Source organism: Rhinopithecus roxellana, chromosome 1, assembly GCF_007565055.1.
Source record: "Rhinopithecus roxellana isolate Shanxi Qingling chromosome 1, ASM756505v1, whole genome shotgun sequence".
In the NCBI taxonomy this organism is placed as follows: domain Eukaryota; kingdom Metazoa; phylum Chordata; class Mammalia; order Primates; family Cercopithecidae; genus Rhinopithecus; species Rhinopithecus roxellana.
In genome coordinates, this window is record NC_044549.1 from 67,349,558 (window position 1) to 67,373,208 (window position 23,651).

The window sequence follows — 23,651 nt, forward strand, 5'->3', positions numbered from 1 at the left end:
GAGTTCGGCTCACTGAAACCTCCACCTTCTGGGTTCAAGCAATTTTCATGCATCAGCCTCTGGAATAGTTGGGATTACAGGCGAGCGCCACCATGCCTGGCTAATTTTTGTATTTTGAGTAGAGAAGGGGTTTCACCATGTTGTCCAGGCTGGTCTCGAACTCCTGGCCTAGTGATCTGCCCGCTTTGACCTCCTAAGTGTTGAGATTAAAGGTGTGAGCCACCCTGCCTGGTCTGTCTATTTCTTTTATAAGCATCTGCTTTCCAGCAAAACATAGCAAATTGGATTTATTTGTTACCTTTTTATGATGTCACTTCATGTAGGTTTTCATTTTTGTTTCTTTTCCTTTCCCTCTTCCTACTGCCCATATAGATTTAATTACACTATGCCTAATATAACTCGATACAGGTGCCCAGAGCAACACTAGTTTTTGCCTGGAGCTAGGACAGTGGCTAAAAAAAATACTAGAGGTCTTACTGTAACAATTCTGTGAGTCAGATGAATGTTTAGGAACCAATAAACAGGGTCTATATTGTCATAATAATTAAAAACATTTTACTCTGGCTTGTATTATACCCTTTAGTTTCATGATCAGAACTGAACAAAAGAATGATTACGATTTGTTTTATACACCGACTCTTTTCCTAGTGATTTGAATGTAGAGTTGACCCTTGAACAATGGGGATTGAACCGCGCAGGTCTATTTATACTTGAGTTGTTTTCATTAAAAGTTATACTGAGTGTGCCTGCCTCTCCTGCCTCTCCTTTCACCTCCTCCAATTCTTTCACCTTTGCCACTCCTAAGGCAGTGAGACTAGACCCCTCCTCTTCCTCCTTCTCCTCAGCCTGCTCAATGTCAAGATGATGAAGAACTTTATTGTGATGCACTTCCACGTAATAAATAGTAAATATGTTTTCTCTTCCTTATGATTTTGTTAGTAACATGTTATCTTCTCTAGCTGGTTTTATTGTAAAAATACATTGTATAATGCATATAACATACAAAACTTGTTCATGGACTGTTTATGTTATCAGTAAGGCTTCTGGTCAATTGGAAACTATTAGTAGTTGATTTTGGGGAGTCAAAAGTTACAGGTGGAATTTCAACTCTGTGAGAAAGTTGGCACCCCGACCACTGCATTGTTCAAAGGCCAACTCCATTTCTTTGCATCAACTTTTGTACTGCTTTAAGGAGCATCAGCAGACTAACAGAAAGTCACTTCAATCATTAAATAACCACATTGTTTCTAAGTATAAAGTTTATACTCCTTATTTATACTTATAAACAAGGTGGTTGTTTGACTAAATCGCTTTCTGTTAGGGGACTGATTTTATTGATAATATTGACAAATATACATCTGGGTCTAGAAAGAAAAGACTGAATAACAGTAAATGCAATCAGAAAAAAATGCATATTTATTAAGTACCTGCTAATTGTTGGAGTTCCTGGAGAATATAAACAAATAAAGAATATTAGTTACTATCTTGGGACACCCATTATGCTCTAGGCTCTCTCTCTCTATATATATAGCATAATGCATTTAATTCTCAAAACAAGATGATGATGTTATTACTACTCATATCTCCATTCTATATAAAGTTGGCATAGAAATCAAGCAACTGCTCCTAAATTAACATGGCCAAAAAGGGAAACCCAGGCACATATTCAAAGTAATCTGACTTTAGAGTCCATGGTCTTATAATCCCTGTATCACCTGCCTCAAACAAACCTTAGCTTTTACAGCATATTTGGAGAACAAAAACTTATCTAAAAAGAAAATTAAAAGTACAAGACAGTAAAATGATTTAGACAGTGACTCAGTGGAAAAAACACTGACTGCATATCAGAAGACCTTTATCAGGGCTATGGTTAAGTTAGTTATTGAATCTCCCTGCCTCTCAATTTTTCGATGTGAGGAGAAAGAGCGTATCTTGAACAGTAGTGATTGGAGAAGGGTGTGTTAGAGAAAGCTGTAAACCCTGGTGGGGTTCCCCAGGAAACAGTGTTCGGTTCTGCTTCTCAGGGAGGTCCACTTGCAGGGCCGCAATGAATGATTGTATCTTACTGCACAGCTGCTGCCTCACTTCAAGCCACAGGCACATCACTGGTAGCTTGGCATCTTAGGTTGTCAGCCACATAGGTTGCTTCCGGACAGGCTGTAGAGAGAAACCATTTGGGAACAGTCTGTGGAAGGAAAGAAAAAGGGATTTATTTACCTAACTGCCCCTTTGCTGGTAGAGCTGCATTACCTGAACCTTTGACAGTCAGTGGAACTGAGAGAACCGAAAAGATTCATAAAGTGTGTCTGAAGCACTGGGAATCAAAATAGGTTTTTGAGGGTGAATGGGATTCAGACAAGCAGATTGGAGAGCAAAACCTCTGCTAGATATGAGGAGAAGAGAGTTTAGGCTTTTGTCTGGCTGGTTCTGTGAAGGAGGGTACTCAAAGAAAGATTTGCAAATTATAAACATTTCTTTCCTCTTTGGGACTCACACAACTCTTCCCTGAAAATAAATATTTGTGTTCTTTCCCCAAAGTCAGACAAAAAAAATAGATGAATACAATATTTAACAGTCCCTTCTATAAATTTTCCTGAATTTTTCGATATGTGTTTCCTCTTGTTCAGAACTGATGAGCAATTGTCTGTGCATGTGCTTTGCGGCAAATGTGATCTACATTATTTGGTACAGTGGCCAGATTTAGATTTTTTCCTCTGTTCCCTCTATCCTGTCTCTCTTGAGATAGTACTTCATTTTCACTTCATGTCTATCTCTTTTGCTTTTTTTTCATTTTTACTACATTGACAATCTTATAAGGAATTATAAATTAGGTTTTCACTAATCCATTGATTAAATCTTTGAATTTTGGGTATCAGATTTTTTTTGTGTATAACTACTTATGTACAATTACTTTTTTTTTTTTTTTTTGAGACAGGGTCTCAGTCCACCAGGCTGTGTAGTGCAGTGGCACCATCTTGGCCTACCTCCTGGGCTCAAGTGATTCTCCTGCCTCAGCCTCCTGAGTAGCTGGAATTACGGGCACGAACTACCATACCCGGCTAATTTTTGTATTTTCAGTGCAGATGGGGTTTCACCATATTGGCCAGTCTGGTCTCGAACTCCTGACCTCAAGTGATTCCTTGGCCTCTCAGTGTGCTGGGATTACAGGCATGAACCACCATGCCCAGTCATACAATTACTTGTAATTAAAGTTATTGACACAAAATGATGGAAAGGACAACCTTTATTTTGATTTAAATGAGCAAACTTTGTAATTTACTTGCTTGTAGATTGATTTTTTCTGTGGTTTGTTAAAATAAGAAATTTTTAAAAGATAGCTTATTAAATGACAGTGAGATTAGCATAGATATTACACCATAAGTATAATATGTGAAAAATCATTAAAATGCGATATTAATGTTTGATCTAAAACAGATTCCAGTGGGACATTTTACCACAATATCAGTATTTGATCTAAAATAGATTCCAGTGGGAGATTTTACCTAAAACTTAAATTGTGAACAGGAAGAATTTATACCCACATTTCTACTTCTTATCTAACTCATTTTAATCAAATCAATTTTACGATTTCCAAATATCAGTAAAATTAGAGTCAATTAAAATTTCATGGTCTACAGCATTATCTTTAGACAGAACTGGAAGCAATACTCCAGTTAATAATCTAACTATAAAAATAGCAGTATTGCTCTAGTTTCAGCAATAAGAAATTATAATTGCCCAATGACCCAGTTTTTTTTTTTTTTTTTTTTTTTTAGTTTAAGAAATTTAGCTATTTCTAATCCTTTTTGTCCTCAAACTTTGCACTAAGTTATGGCTGATATCAAACAAAAAATCTGGAGCATTCCTTATTTTCTATTCACACCTTGGAATCTACATGTACAGATCTGTTTTCTATATGTAAATAAATTAAGTATTCTGTAGATATTAGATTTGCTGTAGTGACAAAAACGAATGTGAATGTTAATCTCTACTGTATTGAAATAATTATGAACAGGTATTAGTTCATGCAATGCAGGTGCTATGGTTTGGATATGGATTGTCCCCACTAAAACTCATGTTGAAATTTTATCCTTCATGTGGCAATTTTGGGAGGTGGAGCCTGTTTGGGCCTTGGGGACAGATCTCTCCTTAATAGATTAATGCCCTCCCCCTGGGGTGAGTGAGTTCTTGCTCTCTTGGGAATAGATTTGTTCCTGCTAGAGAGCATTTTAAAAAGAGTCTGGCTTCCTCAGTCTCTCTCTCTTGCTTCCCCTCTTGCCATGTGACCTCTTTGCACACACCAGTTTCTTTCTGCTTTTTGCCATGAGTCGAAGCAGCCTGAGAACCTCACTAGCTGCAGCTGCCTAACCGTGAACCTTCCAGCCACCAGAATCATGAGCCAAATAAACCATTTTTCTTTATAAATTACTCAATCTCAGGCAGTCTGATATAGCAACACTGAATGGACTAATACACCAGGAAAACAGGATAAAAACATTCCACATTGGTCTTGATGTAATTCCTTAAAATAACACAAAATTTGATGCACATGCTGCACGTAAAGCAGCCCTCCAAGTGGATTTGATGTGATCCTTTTCCTTTCTGGTGTTCTATTCATTATGACCCATTGAGTAGAAGGTAATAGGTATAAAATCAGGCAAAAGGGTAGAACATCTGTTACTTTTGTTTTCTGTGTATACTACCTACCTTCCCTGACAGTGGGAAGATTAAAATGTTGCATGTTCAACTGCTCTAAGAAGTCTGCCTTCAACTTATCAGTTAACCTTGTAATGTTTATATGTTATTGGCTTGGTTTTGTGCATGTTCTATATTCTAAAGCCACTATAAAATCTACCCAGTGTCACTTAACTGTCAGACACAGCTTGTTCTTCTGAATTTTGACCCATAATGAATTAGAGGAATAGCATGGTGCAATACAAACGGTATTAATTTTTCTATTAGTTGAATGGTCATACTATATCTACACATGTAAATGCCTTTAAATTCTAATTTTACAGAACACTTTAAATGCAAATTCTATAACCTGTGATTTAACTATCTAAACAGAATGCTGAGGTTTGGTAATTTGCAGAATATTTTTCTATTAAATTGTGTGAACAGTTAAATTATTCTAATTAGGTGGATATTAGAGAATAAAGACATGAGAGAAATGGTGTTATCACTAAACTTATTGAGGAAATAAGGAGGAAACATACCAACACCATAAGTCAAATGTCAGAATTTGGTGACGCCAAAACCAAGGAGAGTCTAGGGACTGACAACTGGAGCTTAGTTGAAGCCACGTAACATACTTCTGAGTCCAGCCATAGGCAAGAATTTTAAGAAGACCTTAGGCATGAGCAACAAACAGAGTGAGAATCAGAAATAGTAACTGGAGTCTTGGAGGAGAGAAAATACCAAATATTAGTATCAACTAAGAATAAGAATTAGATTAATATCTAGCATTTAATTAACTTAACTTTCACAACAATCACATCATCATTCCTAAAATAAAAATTAGAGCATTGTAGATCAAAAAGATTAAGTAGCTAAGAACACAGACAAGAGGTTGCATGAATTCAAGGAAGGATTTTAAGCAGTGAAACTTAATGCTGAGAACAGTTTTGCTGGCATTAGACTCCTTTCAAAAAGCCCAGTATATAGTAGTAGTTAGGCCTCTTTGTTCAAAATGCAGTGTGATAAAACAATTTCTTCTTTCCTTGTTGTTTATTCCTCATGGAGTTGTCGATGTGCCTACATTCTTAGGCAGGATGAGAAATCGGTTCATTAAAAGCCTACCTATTGACTGCTAATGGAGTCAGGTATCGTGCTAAGCATTTTGAACTATTTATATCAATTAATCCTCATGACTCTGTGACACAGGTAATGTTAGTATTTCTATGCTATAGACAGAAAACAAAAACAAAAAACAAACAAACAAAAACAGAAAGAAAAACAAGGACTTGGGCCATTAATTAACTTGGCCCAGTAATACAAAAATCAAATGTTGGGATTCAGATTCGGTCATAAGTTGTTTGACCTCAAAGCCCACATTGTTATCCACTCTGCTAATTACACTGTAATTGCACAGGATGGCACAAGAAAAGAAGAAAAAAAATCCTTAGTATTAGCATGACCATCATTAGTGCCTCCCGTGTTAAGATACTTACGGTGAAAACTCTCTTCCATAGCAGGGGAATGGATATTAAGCCTGCCTTTAAGATGCCACATAGGCTAAGAATCTTGAGAAAATGTATATACATGTACACACACAAATGTTCCATCACATTTTAGAGAGTTATTGGACTCTGAAGGTCAGATTTTAAATCTCCAATATTAAAGGTCATTCTATAAAAATAAAATTGTATGTATACACACACACACACACACATATGTACATACACATATAGATTACATTTATGCTGCTTTTAGTAACTCTGCTATCAGTAAACTATGTTTTGGAAATGAACTGAAAGAGAACCTGCTAAAATAAGTGTTTTCCGGTCTAAAGAAAGATACGGTTAGAATCTGAGCCCTCCACCATCTAGTGGGTACCTTGAGTCACTTATTGCTTCTCTTTATGCCTGTTTCCTGATTTACAAAGTATGGGTGCAAGCAATAACTAGCCCAGAAGTTTGTCTTAAGCATTCAATGAGTTAACATTTATTACACACTTACTAGAGAGCCTGTGCAGAGTCAGCTCCCTATAATAAGTCATAACCTCCATAAATGCATAATAATGAGTTTTAATGTGGAAAAGAGTACCTTTTATATCTAACACTTTTTTTTTCACATCCCCATTGTAACACCTATCATATTGTTTCAAACACAGTAGACATTTAGTAAGTACTTGCTGATTAAGAAGGAAAAAATATCTTAACATTGCTCCACCTTCAATCATGCATTTAAACTGCTGTTGAATTTTTGGAAGCCTTTCCGTCATTTCATGGTGCTCACAAATTTCCATACATATATTTATTATTCATTGTAGATTAGTAGTATAACTTCAACCTTAAGTCCTCATATAATAATATACATATGTGTATTCATGGTATTACCTTTTGCTGTTTTCCCTATAACTATATGCTTTTTACAAATTATTCATGCAAATCTCTATTTTTGTTATCAGGTTTTCCTGTTTTTTACAGATAGCCAAGCTTATCTTTATTTCTGGCTCTGTGTGTTTTTTTCTTAAATGCCAGAGAAGCAAATGAAGGTAGAATATTTTAATATCTTTCATTGAGATGTTATTACCAATCCTCGAGATAAAGTATCTTTTTTGCATATTCTAACAGAAGAATAGAAAAAATCAATCTTCCTCTATGAATGTTACCAAAACCATCAATTAAAATGTTCCAGTTAATTCTTACACGTGCGTTTCGCCTTATCTGAAAATGCCAATTGCTTGGTACAGTTTGATATTTACTGAGTGTTCCTTCTTTTTGTTTTTTTTAAATCATTTCTGTTAAGACATGTTTAGATATGTTAAAAAACTGGAAATTCTTAATTTTATAGTTTTTATTTAATTTTTTTCTTAATAAAATTGAGACAATGATCAAGTTGTTTGATTCTGTTTATATTAATTAATTTTTTACTATATTTTAATATCTCTTAATAATTAAGGGAGAAATCTAAGTGATACATTCAAATCTCTGTACTGCTTGTTATGCCATAAAATCTTTAGTTATGATTACATCTTTGAATTTCTATATCGTAGATCAACAGAGAGAATTTTTAAAGTTTATTTTAATAAATCATAATCAATTTGTTTACTAGTTTGGTTAATTTTATAAAACATTTAAAATGTATGTTATTATTCTTTTATAAATTATTTTTATAAGATCATAAGCAAGATGTAGTCTTACTTTGAAGTAAAGAAAAATTTTTCAGATTAAAGTTTAATAGTAAATAGGTCAATACTTCTCAAACTTTATTGTACATACTAGTCACTGTATGTACTACAGCGCATAGGGTGTCTTGTGAAAATGCAGTTTGATTCATTAGGTCTGGGATAAGACCACATTTTGAGGAGTAAACACACGGAGTATCTTTAAGGCACGTAGTGATGACTCTGCTGAAACTTCTTGGACCATATAATTAACATGCAGAACTGTTTTACTAAATGTAAGGCAAAGTAAAGGCTCTGGAAAAAGCATGAGTACTAGGATAATTAGATATAATTGCATTCTCTGCCACTTAGCTAGTTAGTCTAGGGCAGATTTTAACTTTTCTTAGTTTGCTCTCTCAGTACCTTAAACAGTAGTAAGCACTTGAGAAATATTGAGGTATTGATTAAAATTTCATAAGAAATAATCAGCCTCAATGATGGCAATTTCAACTCAATTTAGCAAACATTGAAGACCTACTGAGCCTGAGAGGGGTAGTATACTCAGGGTACCACTGCACACATGAATTATCCCTTTCTGGAAGTTGTGTGAAAAATTATATGAAATATAAACATTGGCATTGACTTAGTGGCTGGAAAATCTGCTTGGTGGCCTTTAGATATCAGCAGACATATCATTTCTGTCATGTGTTTTTATTGGCCAATAGTCCAGGTTTCTGTGTTGCTCAAAATTCCTAGTTATTTCTAAATGTTAGGGGTAGATGCACCCAAAAGCTTCTCATTTACCTCTTCTAATTTACCTCTTCACATTTACTTCTTCTAATTGAAATCAGATAAAGAATTATATTTGGCCCGTGTTTGCTGCATAATAGAATAGTTTTGTTACTCTGTCAATAATGGCATAATTCAATTGTTTATGTAAATTGGGATCTAGTACACTAGACATCTCAGAAATTAAATAAGACATTAAATGTCTGCTATTGGGGAATACTCTAAGATAATGACTTAAAAAAATCTGATTACATGCCATGGAACATTCTAAATTCAGATGTGGCTCCTTCCACTCACTGATAACAGAATTTGGAATCTGTTATTAATAATAAATCCAATATCAGAAGCTGGCTTCATACAAATTGTAGTTGGCTTGTATTCTCTGTGTTTCGAATTGAGTAATTAATTATATTAGCTACATTTCATGTTATACATATATTAGAAACAATGATATGTTTGCAATGCAGCAAATACTATTTTGTTATTGTTAATGGATACGGCATGCATGCAAATTGTCTAGCCTTTTTTGCCTTTAAAACTGTTGTTAAAAATTAGTATGTTGTCACTTATTTTGATACAATCCTACCTACTAACGTTTTTAAAAGATTGGTAACTACATTTGTAAGATATAAAATATAGTAGCCTAAAATTGGACAAATCCTTTTGTTTTTACATTTTTTTGGTCTCTTCTTGTTACATTTGATGGTGAATTTTTCAGGGAACAAACCTCGGTTTTGTTTTTTTTTTTCTGATTTCAGTGGCATTGTGCTTTAGACTATGCTAGAGTTTCAGAGAAAATTTAATATGGATTATATTATGAAAGATGGGAACTTCTTTGGCAAATAAACCTGGCAAATACTGTCATGGTTCAACATCCTGTTGTGTGGCCACAAAAAATGCTAAGACAAACCACGTTTAAAAAGACACAGACTAATTGTGAAAATCGGCTTGCGTTTCTCCTAGGCCAAGTTCAATTTTCACCAGTGAGTTGACTTTGGAAAATATACAGTAAATAGTTGCATTTCTTATTCATCAAGCAACTTGACATTATACTATCAAGCACTGATTTTATTTTATTATTTTTTTTTTTGAGACGGAGTCTCGCTCTGTCACCCGGGCGGAAGTGCAGTGGCCGGATCTCAGCTGCAAGCTCCGCCTCCCGGATTTACGCCATTCTCCTGCCTCAGCCTCCTGAGTACCTGGGACTACAGGCGCCCGCCACCTCGCCCGGCTAGATTTTTGTATTTTTTAGTAGACACGGGGTTTCACCGTGTTAGCCAGGATGGTCTCGATCTCCTGACCTCGTGATCCGCCCGTCTCGGCCTCCCAAAGTGCTGGGATTACAGGCTTGAGCCACTGCGCCCGGCCTGATTTTATTTTTAATATGCTTTGACATCAATAATGACAATCCAAATTATAGAAATGATAATTATCAATATTTTGTCAGAATAAAAGCAAACGCCATTTACTCTAATATGTAGACCCAGAGATAGCTCACAATGAAGAACAGAATAATAGGAAAGGAATCAATTCATATTATCACATATACCCATGATTTTAGTAAAGTTTTAAAATAAAAATAAGCACTTATGATTTACCAATGTTGAAGAGCCTTACTTCCATTAATTATGTATTTTCTTTTTAGAATATTTCTCTTGGAGGATGGCAGCCTCAAGATATATAATGTTACCAGGTCAGATGCTGGATCATATACGTGCATAGCCACAAATCAGTTTGGCACCACAAAGAACACTGGCAGCCTCATTGTAAAAGGTATCACATTATCTTCATTTGTGCTTGATGAACATTGTAAATCTGCAGGAGTATCATGACTTGTATCATGGTGTCAAGCCTGTACCATATTGTATATGTGAAATAGTTGATTTCACAATTTGTTTAAGAGATCCATTACTGTACTCATTAACAGCATGCACACTTTGTCAATGGGATACCATAGTAGATGTGAATACTTTGACAATCGAAAATGCTGTCAGAATATAATTAGAGTTAAAACCTACACCTAAATTATTTGGCTTTTTACATAAGCCTTAATGTTAGGGGCCATGGACGTTTTGATAAAGTCACTGGATAACATTTTTTTGGTCAAATGTCTTTCAGAAGCTTTATTTTTGTATGAAACATTTGCATGTATATAAGGCTACCAAATACATAACTGGCTAATTTGTTTATATAACTCCAGGTACAAAACTAATGAAATGCAGAGTCACATCCTTTAATAAGCAGTTCTTTTCAAAGAGAAAAAACTGAAATCTATGTGAATCATTATTGTATTTTCCTCACAGTTAGCAGATAAACTCATACAATTTCTAGAGATAAATTCTATAGTTTATTTTTAAGATTTCTAAATCAGTACCAATCCAAATGTTCCTACATTTATCACCAAGGGACATAATTAATATTAGAAGTATCTGTTCCTTATCTTTGCTGCTTTATTTTGTTGAATCTCAGCTCATAAAACTAGTATGTTTACTGGAAGCTGTATCACTTCTATCATTTCATTGCCTCCTGGATGATAAAAATGGCTCTCTTGATAAAGCAGTTTAAGCGGCTAATTAAGCCCAAATGATTAAAATCAGCATTTGGTGCTTTCTCATCTTTTCCATTAAAAATAAATATATTCAATAAAAAGTAGTTAGCTGCTACACTTCAACCATCATTTAAAATATCTCAAGGAAAATAAACGCCCACCTTTGAGCCTGGAGGATATTTCTGCCAACTTGTCTCAAGTGTATTACATTATGATGACAATTGTCTAAAGTACTCTGGGGAAATGTGACTGATAAAACTTGATGCATCAAAATCCAACCAGTGTGGCACATTTTGAAAAACTTATCTTCCTTAAGATTGTATTGTCATCAATTTTTAAGACAGAGATGGACTTAAGTGTTTCAAGATAGATGCTATGGCTATATTTAAAAACAGACCATTTCTCCAGCAAAGTTTTGGCAATACTCAGGCACTGAAAAATGTGGATGCTTTATATTTGAAAAAATAACAAGTTCTTTAAGGGGAAAAAGGGGATTTATTACAGCATTTCAAATTAAGAAGGTGTAGGTAGTATGCACTAATTTTATTACAGCAGAAGATTAAAATGTGATGAAGGATAAAAAGTCATTGCAGTTAAATCTTCTAGGTATGGAAAAATCCAGAGGGCATTAAAACATGAAATAGAAAGGATAGAAAATACCAGCAGTAGCAACGTAGTTTTTAAAAGAGAGTTTCTTTAGAATACTGGTGATCTGGGAGCAGGGCCAATGGTTTTGCTGCTAAAATACAATGATGGGGATTTCTTCACTCTGGAGGATAAGAAAAACAAAAGTTAATGGATAGATTGAACAGAATGAATAGGCACTCTTCCTCCAGTGTTTCTTAAACTTTTGACATCATAATACTCATTGTCCACTGATAATTGATGAAAGAAAAATAAAAGTTGACGACTAACAAAAATATCAACTGAGAAACTCGGAAGCCACTGTACTGCATTCTGGATGTAACATTTGCATATTTCGGATGTGTAATATAGCCATGTGTTCTGCAAGTTAGTTTTCTAGTTCTTATGATAGAAATAAGTTCCATAAATCACACCGTAATCCCCAGGTACTCTGCTCTTTCCACAAGTAAAAAAATAATTAATCAAGATAGCTCAATTAAAAAAAAAAACTGACTTATATTTTTGTTTGTTCATTTCTAGTGTCCTTTGCTAAGGTTGTTGAAACAAAATTATCCCACTCGGCATTCCTTGTTACCTTAGTCAGATCCACTCTTTCTTCTTCCATACCACTTTTTATCTTCTGAGATAAGTGTAACTGACTTAGTTATTATGTTTATGGTTTTTTGTCTTTTCTTCCCTTCTAGAACAGAAGCATAAAGAGGGCAGGGATTTTTGTTTTAATCAATGATGAACCATAAGTCCTAGAACATTGTCGGGAACTGTATGTGCCCAGTAAATATTTATTGATTTAATAAAATGCTATTATCTTATACAGCTTAGTTCATAGGGATACTTTTCATACTGGCTTCCTTGCTCTAAAATCTGACAGTTTTCAATTTTTCAGGGTCTGAGCTTCTTAGGACACTTTGCAAAAAAAGAACATTTTACCAACCGTTTTACATGCATTCACTTTCCAATTGTAATGTTTGTAATCTTATATTTCTGACAGACATCGATCACCTCACTCTCCTAAGGGGGTACAAGCCTGAACCTACATCAAAATCCAAAAATTTATGAAGAGAATTCATTGTTTTGGTATTTCTAGTGCAGTACAGGAGACTAACTTACATATGCAAAAAGGGTACATGCTAATGTAACTGATGTCACTATACATGATTATCAAGTTACTTTCATGCATTTACACCTAATAATGGGAAGGAAATTTTGTTATATTTTAACCTTCATGACATATAATACTTTTAATCCCATTTTAAGTGGATTTTGGGATCTTCTGCTTCTTTGTCATTAACAAGACCTATCCTATGCAATATAAACATGTATATACTTAACCACATAAATACGTATAAATAAAATAAACACAAAATATGTGTACAGTCTGAAGAAGCCTTAAAAATGTTGCTTTATTATTTATCTGTAATGTTTAATCTTTATTAAATTGTGTGACTGTCATACAAGCACAGTTATAAGTCTATTATTACCATGTCCCCTTAACTAGACTGTTATCTCTAATTCCCTTTCATGTAAAAATGTTGAAGACATCACTGCCAAGGAATTATTATTTTACAACCTACAAATTTGAAGCCTAGCATAGGAAAAAATTATAATAGTGTACATCAATTGAACCATTTTCTTGACTATTGGGTGTATAGTCATCTGGTTGTTTGTTAAGATGGCTTAATAGTTGTGTATATGTGTGTGTATATTTTCTCATCAGTAATATTCATATGATTGTTGTTACAGAATCAAATATAATTTTGTTTCTCAAGCCAAAATTGGTGTATAGTGACCTTAAGAGTAACAGAGTGTTAAGGAGCAAATGAGAAATTTCTGTAAAGCTGATAAAACAATCATCTCCCTTTGAATTTACTTATCAGCCTCAGTCATGCAAGAAATGTTGTTGTTAGATAACATGGAAAAGATAATAGTTACAAGAGTGAGATATTTTCCAGCTTTGTTTTTAGCTGATATGGCTTATCTGTGTTAAGAGGATTCTGAAGTTATCTGCACTGTATGTTGGAAATTTCTATTTCACTAATGCAGCAGGACAAAGCAATTTTCCATTCAAACATTGTGAGTGCAATTAGCAGCAGCCTTTCCAGTGCCTCAGAAGATGCCCAGTATAATTTGAGGACATGTTTCACAGGCACAAAAAAGGAATCAAGAGGAAAGAGAGTTTAAGTGTTTTCATTTTGGAGGACTGAGATTAAAATTACAATGTGTACATACACTAAGAGGTATATGAAAATCACATAAAAGGAGAAATTATTTGATCTGGCATTTGGAAAATTATTAAAAAACAGAGTAACAGCAGGCTATAAAAATGATCTTGTTTGCAGGCAACATTTGTTTCTGTTTCCTCACTGGAGAAGTTTTGGATGTTCAATTATAGGCCTCATTGCTTCAGTGTTATTTTCAACTGAAATGTCGGAACTTGGAAAAGCATATCTAATGTGCAAATTAAGTTTATTGCTGCTCATTTAGTTGTTTATTCTTTGTGATAGAAGTCTTTATTATACCACCATTACAGAGTGGCCTATCCATTTTCTCCAGCAGAATGATACAGGTCTAAGTTTACTAAGAGAAATGCCCAACATATGCAGATAATTGGAGGCTTTGTGGCTCTAAAAGGCAGTTTGAAGGATTTGACATATCAAGCCCAGCTTTATCGACAAGCGCAGCTTGATTGAGAAAACCAAAAGTACAATTTCAGAGAAATGACAAGATGTATTGGAATACATTTGTCATATCGTAATACTTGAAAACACCAGAGAAGTCTCCAGTAGCACTAAAATCTCCCCAAAAATGTTCAATTCCACGCACCGCGTTCCTACACAGAATGACTGAAAGCATTTCAACAGAGTGAAGATTTTGATTTAAAAATTACTGATGGTAAAAATTACTTCAAGGTGAGAAAATATATAACGAGTTATTATACTGGTGAGATGAAAAATTTTCCCGTTCCAATATTGAAAGTGATGCTACGTGAATTATTGAAACTTGAATACTACAATCTCTTCAAGTAAAAATGTAAAAACAAGCAAAAACGTGCATCGATTTAAGCAAACCCACTAAGATCAATGTTATCTCGATCTTCATGACAATTTAGTTCATAGTCTTTTTTAAAATGTAGCATATGTCAATCAGATTAAGTTACCACGTATGTCATACAGCTGTGTTTTTTCTTAATGCATATTTTACAAAATATAATGTAAAGGATGGATGTTAATATAGTATAGGTTTTACCACTTTTTTCAAGATATTTTTACTGCATAGTTTAAACCTATTATTGGTCAAAGTTTTGTTTTGTTTAATGTTGATAAAAATAGGGGGTGTATAGCTATTGGTTTATGCCAGTTGAAGGAGATCAGACACAGAAGAGTATAGACCACTTCCTAAAGTGGTTAATGCACAGCCTCTGAAATTATGTTAACCTGCGATTACTAACTAACGTGGAACTTGACGACTTAGTTTTTATCATTATTCATCTTGTATTCTTTATTATTATTATTCATTACTATTTGTTAAACACATTCTATGTCCTAGGCACCATGATAGGTTCTTTGTGTATATCATCTCATTTAACTTTCAGAGCAATGCTTTGAAACAGATATTATTATCTCCGTTTTATACAAGGGAGATTGAGAAATAGGTTGCTAAAACCACTTGCCCAAGGTCCCTGTGTTAGTAAGTGGCAGAACTTTTGCTTTCCTTCTTTTCCATCTTCCAACAAATGTACATATTAAAAACTGCATGAGACAATTTTACGTATTAACATTCTTTTCCATCTTCCAACAAATGTACGTATTAAAAACTGCATGACAGTGTTGAAACAAAGTCCAGCAGGAATAAAAATGTAGTAACATGCAGATATTAGTACTTCCTCCTAAATACTGCAGACTTCATTCATTAGAGTGCAATATTTGTATGTACATTTTTATATGTAAAAATTTGTTAGAGTGCAATATTTATGTGCATTTGCATATAATAAAATATATAAATTTTTTTTTTTTTTTTTTTTTGAGGCGGAGTCTCGCTCTGTCGCCCGGACTGGAGTGCAATGGCCAGATCTCAGCTCACTGCAAGCTCCGCCTCCCGGGTTTACGCCATTCTCCTGCCTCAGCCTCCCGAGTAGCTGGGACTACAGGCGCCCACCACCTCGCCCGGCTAGTTTTTGTATTTTTAGTAGAGACGGGGTTTCACCGTGTTAGCCAGGATGGTCTCGATCTCCTGACCTCGTGATCCACCCGTCTCGACCTCCCAAAGTGCTGGGATTACAGGCTTGAGCCACCGCGCCCGGCCAAAATATATAAATTTTAATGTATATCCACTGAATTTTGAAAATGGCATTTGTAACCCAAAACACACAAGATATAGAACATTATTATCACCCAACATCTAGAACTTTTTTTTTATGTCACTTAATCCTGGTTCCTACTACACTCCTAGAAGCAGCTACTGTAATAATTTTCTCACCATAGATTTCATTCAAATGCTGTCTTATATTGTGTATTCTTTTGCGCTTGGTCTCATTCATACAGTATAAATCACTAGCTATCCATCTCCTATTTTTATTAAAATAAAAAACACTTTAACCAATACATTTATTCTGCAGGTAACTATATACAAATATACATATATGTGTATACATATGTATACATACATATATACATACATATGTATACACATATATGCATACATATGTATATACTTATATGCATATATGTGTGTGTATATATATCTCAAACTATTAAGTCTTTTTTATCTTCAGCTTTCTGCCCAAACCTGCAAACACTTGTGCTTACTTGTTTCTTGAGTTTTTAATTAATAATTAATTAGGAATTGGAAATTTGTTAATTTACCTTGACTCTATTCTGACCCTAAAAGAAGCAATTAGACTATTCTCCTTCTTAGGCATTCTATCCCTAAATTAACTCAGTAGTCACTTATGCTCTACGGCCATTTTTTTTTTTTAGGAATAAAGTGTGTTATTAAGATGGAAAAGACTTCCCCGGAAGCAAGCTATGTTTTCAGTCTCTAGATCCTGAATGCTCACACAAGTAGTTACCAAATGCTTTCAAGTCCAAAAGAGGAATGGGGTTGAAGGATGTGGAAAAGGGGAAAAATAATCACATGAACCAAACTTAGCCTTATCCTCTTTTTCTGGGTTTTATTTTCTCATTTTTGACTCCCCTCATCCCAACATGAAACATTCAGAAGAAAATATCATTTGTATTAGGGCTTATTGCCAGGCAAAAGAAACATTTCTACTTTCCTCTTCTACAAAACTACAGGTTAGGTGTGGTGGTTCATGCCTGTAATCCCAGCACTTTAAAAGGTGCTGGATTACACCAGGTGGAAGGATTGCTTGAGACCAGGAGTTCAAGACCATAGCAAGACCTTATCTCTACTAAAAATAAAAAATAATTAGTAAGGCATGGTGGCATATGTCTGTGGTCCTGGCTACTTGGAAAGCTGAGATGGAAGGATCACTTGAGCTCAGAAATTCAAGGTTGTAGTGAACTATGATCATGCCACTGCACTCCAGCCTGGGCAACACAGCAAGATCCTGTCTCAAAAAAGTCCCCCAAAACAAAACAAGAAAAGGTACAAAAGTCTTCTATTGTATAATTCGCTATAGCCCAGCGTGGAGTTACTATTGGATAATAGTCTGAAAGAACACTGACAATTTATAAGAAATATAAATATGGTGCCACAAATATGTAGTCACTGCCTATTATGTACTAATAGCTTTGAAACAGAGTAGTTGTCATATCTAATTTATTACACAGAATCTACAGTGCCTGTTCTGTTTAAATAGATGTCAGGCCCTGCTCTGACTATTTGTTAATATAAAAGATCTGTGTTTACATTTTACATTATTATTTGCTAGGGAAATAGGGTAACGTTGCATGTTTTCTCGTTTAGACATCTCAACTTTTAGACAATGCTTTCTCTAGACTAGTTCTTCATTTGTTTCTTTTTTTCTGAGGTTCTCAGTATTCTTTTAAAATTTATTCCTAACCATTTAAATGTTGAAGTAGTAAATAAATGAGTAACGGTACCTGAAGGTAAATTGGAATATATTGACCATGATTAATTTATGCATTGAAATTAAATTTTACTCTGTGGTGAAATATGATAAGTGCTGCATGTAGATTTTAATCTGTAGATACACATATGTGAGTAGATAATCATGCACTTGTCTAAGAGGATATAAAATATTTTAGACTTATGGATTGTATATACAAAAAGGAAAAGCATATTAAAGAAAGACTAAAAACTCCTTTATTTCTGGCTTGCTAGGCCTGGAGAAATAAAGACCTCATCACACCGATTTCCTTGTTTGCCTGCTTTTCTCTATCCAAGGTTTATTTCAGAGTATTAGCTTTGATTTTCCTGTGTTTGCTTTCCCTTCTTTTGTTCGTTTGCTTAGTTTTCTATGGACTTGCCAATAATTCATTTCCCAAATCTATCTCAATATTCTCCCTTCAATATCAGCCTGCCCTGTGTGTTGATGCTCCATTGCCTAACTCCATGCCTTTCTGTTCCTTAACATACTCCCTCATTTTGGTTGATTAAATCTTCCATTGGATTTTTGAGAAACAATCCAAGAGAAATACAATTTTTAAAAAATCTTTCATGATTGAAAATGCCTTTATTCTATGTTTACATTTTATTGGTGGTTTAGTTTGAAATAGAATTCTAGACTGGAAACCATTATTTTTCAGAAATTTTGAGCTGTTACTCTGCTCTGAAAGCCTAAACCTTTTTGATTTCTAATCTGTTGTTTGTGACATCTTTTCCCTCTTGTTCTCTAGAATTGTTTTCTCCAATGTTTGACAATTTCAAGATAATGTGTCATGTTTTAAATCTATTATCAACCATTACACTGGGCATTTGGCAGGCTTTGTCACTCTAGAAACTCATACTTCTTGGTCCTAAAATATCTTCCTGAATGATTTAATGTTTTATTCCATTCCTTTTCCTAAAAGCCCTATTATTAAAATGTTATATTTTCTAAACTGGTAGTCTAGTTGATAGTTATATTCATCTATATGTATGTATATAAACATACATGTATATTCTATATACATTCTGAATATTCTATATACATAATTTTTTTTTCTCTCTTGGTCTTTTTTTTTTCTTTTTTTTTCTCTTTTGGTCTTCATTTTATAGCTGTACCTACCCTTAGTATCTCATCCAGTTTTCTGTTTTTAAATATTATGTATAAGTTAATTCCCAAACTCAAATCAAGCTAATTCCAGCTCAAATATTTCTCTTTAATCTCCAAATTCAACAGCCAATTTTATCATCTTCGCTTACAAATTTACTATATCCTAACCTTGAACTCCTGATTCTTACTCCCCAAATTTGTTTCTACGGTATTCTTTCTCCTCTATATTAATGATAGTCTACACTGACAGTTCTTTAGACCAAATCTTTGAGATTATTTTTAATTTTTTCTTTCATTCAAATCCCATATTCAATTGCCCCAAAATGGTTTCAGTTTCAAGGTACATGCAGAAGCTAACCACTTCTCACCACTTTAATGCCCGAACTTTAAGCCATGTCATCTCTTTCCCATAGTATTGCTATAGCACAGAGTGGCTCAACAAGGATGATTTTTGTCTCCCAGGGGACATTGGCAAAATATGCAAATGTTTTTGGTTTTCACAACTAAAGGGTCTACTCACATCTATCCTAGATAGAGGCCAAGAACACTGCTAAAAATCCTACAAGTCAAAGAATACTCACCGGACCCCACCCACTACCTCACACCACACACACGCTAAACCCACCCCTTGACACACACAAGAAAGAATTATTTGGACAAACTGTTCATAAATATTAAGCTTGGAAACCCAGTAAATGCTTCAAAAGTATTTGTCCTAATTATTTGTTTCCCTTCTAGAAACTACAATGTTCCTATTAAAATATAGGCAAGATTTTGTCACTCTTAGGGTTGAAATCTTCTAATGGTTCTTCAGTTTGGTTTTGCTCCTTTTGTTCAGCATTCATACTAATGTATAACTTGGAATAAGGTAAGGGTGCAATACTAATTAAATGGTTTTCAGTAGATGATTGAATAAACAATTAGTATATTTCTATGTTAGGAATCTCTACTTCTGTCCAAAATTAAATTTATTTCTTTCTTTAACTGACAGCAATTATTATACTCTTCAAGCTATTATCTAAAAACCTACTGATAAATGGCCTAAATATTTCTACCAACACACTTAATCTATTATGAAACAATAATAATGGAGAATAATCTGTCTTAACTAGTTGAAGTAAGCTTATCACACCAACCTCCCGCTGATGTTCACCACAAATATTGTTAAAATATTAAAAAATAAACAAAAACAGTTATTTTAAGGAATTGCAACAACAGCCAATGTGTTTGCAACATGAGGTGCAGTAGCCTGGAGAAAACAAAAGCACAGAGAGGTGAGCCCCACAGTCCCTGCTGTTTTTCTTCTCAGAAATTTGCCAATTCCTAAGCAGTATAAATCAGGAATGAAGAAACCAAACAGAAAGCAGAAATTCTGGTAGACCTACAGTGAAAGGAGACACAAATAGAGGTTCCAAATAAACCAAATAGAATAAGATCTGCTAAGCAACTCAAACTTGAGTCAGGACATCCGAAGGACTATGTCCTAGTAAGAAACAAAACAAAACAGAATAAAATTAACCAGGACTTAAAATGACTAAGATCCAGACTCAATTCATATCAGTTTCGGACCACCTTCTGGCTATTTTTCTAATTGCATGCTTAAAAAAGTAAATCTCCCCAGTAAAAATATAACACTATAAAATCATTTACATTTTTGAGCCACAATGTCTAGCATTCAATAAAATGTTTCTAGGAGTAACTGGAGCTAAGGCCAAATGACCAAAACCCAGAGGAAAAACCAGACAACAGTAACAGGTCACAGCGATAGAAATATTGAAGTTCTCAGAGGGCTTTAAAGTTTTGAAGTTCTCAAGGGCTTTAAAATAATTTTGATTAATATATTTTAAAAAATAGATGACAAGATGGAGAATTTCAGAAAGGAAATGGCATCTGTTAAAACTCCAATGGGAAGTCTAGAACTGACAATTGCAAGTGATAACATTAAGAACGCAATACATTGATTTAACACCGGAATAGATATAGCAGAAAGAGAATAAGCAAAGGGGAGGATGTGTGAATAGAAAATATCTTAACTGCAACATAGAGAATAAAATGGGAAAGACAGAATGTATCATAAGGAAAATGTGAAATATGGTGAATAACTTTTGACATATATAAAATTGTTATTCCAAAAGGAGCAGAGAGGAGAGAAAGAAAACTATGCTTGGGCAATATTTGAAGAAATATTTGCCAGATATTTTTAAAAATTGAAAATTATAATAAGCATCCAATTTAAGAAATTATGTGAGCCCCAGTTCAGACAAATGCCAAGAAAAGCCTAGCTAAGCACATAGTAGCAAAACTAAAGGAAAAATAAATCAGATAAAAAAGATACATTAAGCCAAAAAAACAAGACTGGCAGTTGATATAACAAAGGAAAAAGGAACCCAGAAGAAAATGAAATGATATTTTTAATGGGCTGAAGACAATACCAATAAGAATTCTATCCCTGTTTAAAAATCCCCCCACATAAATGCAAAATAAATATGCTTTCAAACAAACAAAACCTGAGAGAATCCCCGTCACTTAAAAAATAAAAATTGCGTATATTTAAGGTGTACAACACCTTAAATGTTTGATCTACTTATGCTTATTAAAATGGTTACATACTAAGCAAGTTAACTTGCGCATTTCCTCACATAGCTGCCTCTTTTGTGTGTGTCTTTGTGATGAGAACACCTGAAGTCTACACTCTTTGAAAGTTCTCAGTATACAATACAGTATTTATGATACAGTATACAGATATATATATACAGATAACTGAATCATTGTGCTGTACATTCTATTTCTAGACTTATTTATTCTACATAACAATAATCTTGTACCTTTTGCACAGCATCTTCCCATTTTCCTTACTTTTCTGCTCTGAGTGAACACCATTCTACTACCTGTTTCTATGTATTTGACTTTTTTGGTGCCACCTATAAGTTAGATCATACAGGATTTTTCTTTCTGTGCCTGGCTTACTTCACCTAGCGTAGTTCTTCCAGATTCATCTATGTTGTTGCAAATGATAGTATCTCCTTCTTTTATAGAGCTGAACAATATTCCATTGTGTATACATGTCACAATTTCTTTATCCATTCATCTATCGATGGACATTAGGTGATCCCCATATCTTAACTATCATGAATACTGCTGCAATGAACATGTGAGTGCAGACATTCCTTTGACTATTGATTTTATTTTCTTTGGATATATATCCACAAGACGGATTGCTGGGTTGTATGGCATCTCTATTTTTAATTTTAGGGAAACCTCCATAGTGTTTTCCATAATAGCTGTATCAATTAATATTCTCACCAACAGTAGGTAAGAGTTCTCTTTTTGCACACCCTAGATAACAGTTTTCTTTTGTCTTTTTGACAATAACCATCCTAACAGGTGTGATGTGACATCTCATCATGGTTTAGATTTGCATTTCCCTGATGACTAATGATGTTGAGCACATTTTCACATACCTGTTGGCCATTTGTATGTCTTCTTTGGAAAAATGTCTATTTAAAAAAGTTTCTACAGTTAGAAGGAAGACCGTGTATAGAGAGGAAGAAATAAAGAGCAATGGAAAGGACTAATATCTTAATATGTAGCATAATTTGAGATTCTGAGGAATTCATTAGAAAAAAAAGACCAATTTTTAAAAGTATTTATTTCTAGACATCACAAGTTAACTAGTGAGAGAAAATATAAGAGAGCTTTGTCACCTGTTTGAAGTGCTATTTATATACTAGTTTATATTGATTTCTTAGCAACATTTTCTATGTCATAGATAAAGGAAGAGCCCCATGTTTGTACAAAAGGAAAAGTTTGATAATTTTTCTTATACATTTGTCCATCCTTTGAGAGGAGTTTATAAATTCAGAAACACCTTAGCAGTTATTCTGAAAAGTGACATTGATAAGGATTTCAACTGAGTTGAAGGAACAAAAACCAAAACAAACAAACAAAATAATGTTTTCTGTATGGTCAGGAAAGACCAATTATACATTTAACTAACATCCCCTTGCTTCTAAAAATGTAATTAGAGATCATGAAATGTAAGAGTGTATTTATTTGGTCATTGATATAGAGAAGCAGTCCCATTTTTAAGTGTTTAAGGAAGTCACACTAAATGATCCTGACATAAGTTTTGATGTAATTAGTCTTCATGTCTGCTGGGGTCCTTGTAACTAAAATGCATTCTGGAAACATCATTGACTGTTATGAAATGTGAATTTGAGTAAGGCTATTCATTAAAAGAGTCACATCATATATTCTATTATTCTTCTTAAGAATAGGACTGCTAGATGAAATTGTTCTTATATAATAACTTTTACCTCACTGCCATAGATTGCAAATGGTAAATATTAAAATTCTGTAATTTTACAAACTCTTCATGAATGTCATTTATATTTAGGGCAATCTTCAAAAAGTGGCCAGTTCTTATGATTTCAGAAAGTGAATGAGAAATGTTCCTCCCTGTTCTGTATGTAAACATTCACTCTCCCCTAACATATTCTTCCTGTCTTTTATTATTGAAAATTGCAAGCACACACATGTAGAGGTGATAGTATAAGAAACTCTCATGTATACATGACTCAGAGTCAATAAATGGCAACTCTTATCAACCTTGTTTAATCTATACACTAACCTACTTCCACAACTCCAGTTATCTGGAGGCAAAT

At 34.0% G+C, this 23,651-nt stretch overlaps 1 protein-coding gene across 11 annotated transcripts in view; it reads left to right on the plus strand.

Annotated features, from left to right (window-relative positions):
* CNTN6 (contactin 6) overlaps nucleotides 1-23,651 on the plus strand; it is a 304,648-nt gene that overhangs the window by 248,445 nt on the left and 32,552 nt on the right. For all 11 annotated transcript variants that reach the window (XM_010370744.2, XM_010370742.2, XM_010370743.2 and 8 more), the window contains one exon: nucleotides 10,263-10,390. In XM_010370744.2, the coding sequence (XP_010369046.2) occupies nucleotides 10,263-10,390 (128 nt within the window). The remainder of the gene's footprint in view (nucleotides 1-10,262; nucleotides 10,391-23,651) is intronic.